Source organism: Loa loa (assembly GCF_000183805.2).
Source record: "Loa loa unplaced genomic scaffold supercont3.45, whole genome shotgun sequence".
NCBI lineage: Eukaryota > Metazoa > Nematoda > Chromadorea > Rhabditida > Onchocercidae > Loa > Loa loa.
The window spans coordinates 2533-5718 of NW_018108225.1; the positions used below are offsets into that span (position 1 = coordinate 2533).

The window sequence follows — 3186 nt, forward strand, 5'->3', positions numbered from 1 at the left end:
GTTCCTTTGTTCAGTTTCTAGATATCAGTGATATGGTTTTATAACGTGAAGTGATAAGTTAAATTTGTAGTCCACGATATCTAATCATAGTCGATATGATTCCTTTCAATTTCGAATAAATTTCCACTTTTCCCAAAAATTTTTTCCACGTCAAGCACTAGTGCTGTTTAATTAGCTACATAATCTTTAATTTTTAGAACATCAGAACTAGGAACTGACAGAAGTACGACTTAATTTGCATATAAGTTCCCAATTTTCAATTCATTACTATTTTGGCTCCTAAACAAAGATGCTATGCATTTGATCGAATTTAACCTTAAAACACAACAGAGCTCTCATTTTTTGAATAAGTGAGTTAATCTTAATCTTTAAAGATTTCTATTTACTCTAAGATTCTAGAAGCTAAAACATCCCAGTGATGCGGGCTAGAAGGGCTGCTTATTGCTTTGGTACAGACTAATTTTTTATACGGAAAAAAAAATTAATTCACTTTGTGTAATACAAAAATGAAAAAATGTGACTTTCAATTAGAGTGAAAAATGGAAGGAGAGAGATAGAGAAATAGAAAAAGGAAGATTTCACCGATGTTTTAAAACTAGTATCATTTCATCTGACAGTTTTTAGAAATTTAATTGCCACATTTTAATATGCAAATGTTTCAAGGTTACCGTTTCATTTACTTTTAATATTAAATGTTCAAATACAGTTGGTAAGCGAAAAAATAAAATACTAATTGGAGTAGTAATTTAACTTATAACCTGCCGAAAATCTTGTCCTATTTTGCAATTATTTATGCATTGGGCCACACTTATAATTAATTAGGACAACCGTAATTATTAGCACTCGATATCACTCGTCCGTCACCAACACTATTTATTCATCCGCGAAGATTTTTCCATCCTGGACAAATATTAATGATAAACGATAAAAATGCTCATAAATAAGGAAACCACGGTAAATCATTATTGATAAAGGAAGTTTGGTAAAAAGAATTGTTTTTATCCATTCGATAAGAACAAATAATGCTGGAGTTCCATTATCAGTGACGATAGTGACGATAGCATAGTCGAATGACTATGCTTTGTTACTGTATTAGCAAACTTAAATCATACGCATGCAAAATTTGTATACAAAAACAATCTTATCAACGTGCATTTCAATGATAATAAAAAATTTGCATGCTATAAGATGGATAAAATGATTTTTTTCTTTCTGAATATCAGTTATCATTCTCTCCCCGAAAGATACAGAGATAATTCGAAATTTCAAGAATATAGCTGTGTGGTTGGTTTTGCTTGTCAATGCAGGCTCAACTATTTCGTAGGATGGACATAAATTTTAATGATGATATCATTCAGCTACCAGTACAATAAGTGTTATGTTAATACCTGCAATTTCAAACTTAACCGAGAACTTTGGTTTGACTGCTATTTCAGTTATTTAAGAAAGATAAAAAGTTCTGACCAAATTCTAACAAACATATGAGGCGCTCCTGTATTCTGGTGGAATTGATTGTTGTAACATGGATAACGTTACTGATAGACAATAATTCCGGAACTGAAACGATTCCATTTACAATTACCATAAAAGGAAAAGTGGTGTGTGGCAATAAAGCAGCTTATGCAGTGCTACTTAATTCCTTTGAAGAAGTCAAATGCAAGTTTCTTGTCTCAAAAAAAATTCAAATTTATTTAGGTTATCTTAGGTAATTTTATGTATATTTTCAATTTCAAGAGAAGTCTCTTGAACGATTTTTCTACACCTTCCACGTAACCTTTCACCGAACAGATTTTTTTCCTGTTCATCCGTCTTGATTTATTCATCACAAATTATTAAGGCCCGTTTTGTCTCTCCAGTATAATCATGTATCATATTCATTTACATGCCAACTTCACTGAACGCTGGTGTTTTGTCCGATTTTTGCTGGGCCAAAGGCCTATAGCTTTGTTACGGCTTGATTAATATCTTTATAACATAGACGTTCAACTCTATCTTCTTACCATTAATTACTTATTAGCACTAGTTAAACAACAGATTTTGTAAAATCCGATTTATCGGAAAATTTTAATTATTTAACTTGGGAAGGCTACGAGGTTGCAGTTAAAATTCGTTTGGTGGAAAACAGAAAAAGAAACATTTTAACTACCTAAAAAAAACTTGAAACTTTGTCGTTAACAAAAATTAGTAAACATAGCAATTATAGTTCCAAGGATTTTGAAACGAAATTAAAAGTGTTTAGGTGAAAAAATTGAATTACTGCATTCATTTTGAAGACATAAAGTATGGAAATGTGGCAAAAGGTATTTTACGGACTAGTACCTATTTTCTGAGCGAACGTAACGGTCAATTTATGGTATATGGAATTAGATATGATATGGATCATAAGATATATTTAAATATTACTCATCACTGTATGCCTGATGACAAACGAGATATGCAGAAAGTTAGTTTTGAATGCAATATTTGTCAAATCACTCTTTTTCATTATTCTTTCCACCATGATCTCCTTTTCGAAATGGAAACTTGTTGGACTAATTAAGGTGGAAAATTAAGATATATGAAATAACTAAAGCATAAAACAAATAGAGCTGAGAACTTTTGATAGCAGGCAGGGTGTTTCGATCACGTGAACAAAATTTTTTGCAAAAATTTAGCAATAAAATCTTTTAAAATAAAACAACTTATTAATTACATAAAATTGCACACCTTTTCCCAAATAAAATTTACAACGAACACCAAAACCGCTTTTGTAATTAAAAAAAAATACTACTGATCGTACAATCATATGTCATTTGCAGCGACTATACAATGTTTTTTATTTGAAATGTTTCATGAGGAAGGGAGACGAGACTTTAGCTGAACGAAGCTTTTGGAAACCTCATGTAATCATTGTAGATGATAGTATGACAATCATTAAGCCATTCAAGTTCACAACAATATTTTTAAAAGTAGAAAAAAAAGACAAAAAAAGTAAAGATTTTATGGAATTATATGAAAATTAGCAAAAAATTGCAGAATTGTTTTATGCAAGTGAATCATGAAATTGAAGGTGACCCGAAAACAGTTAATTTTGAGTTACATAATATTAATTTGGAAGCAATCTATTATCAGTCCAATGATGTGAAATGTGTTGATTGGCCCTATAAATATCCAGAATTTGATAAAACCGATCGCAGTGAACTGTGA

General features: G+C 30.7%; 1 protein-coding gene across 1 annotated transcript; it reads left to right on the top strand.

The window, feature by feature from the left end:
• Positions 1–1481: 1481 nt before the first annotated feature.
• On the top strand, positions 1482–3186 carry LOAG_10139 (hypothetical protein; the record flags this gene model as incomplete). Its single annotated transcript, XM_003145666.1, has 4 exons — positions 1482–1598; positions 2240–2443; positions 2799–2948; positions 3016–3186. The coding sequence occupies 4 exons, from the start codon at positions 1482–1484 to the stop codon at positions 3184–3186; spliced, it is 642 nt and encodes a 213-aa protein (XP_003145714.1).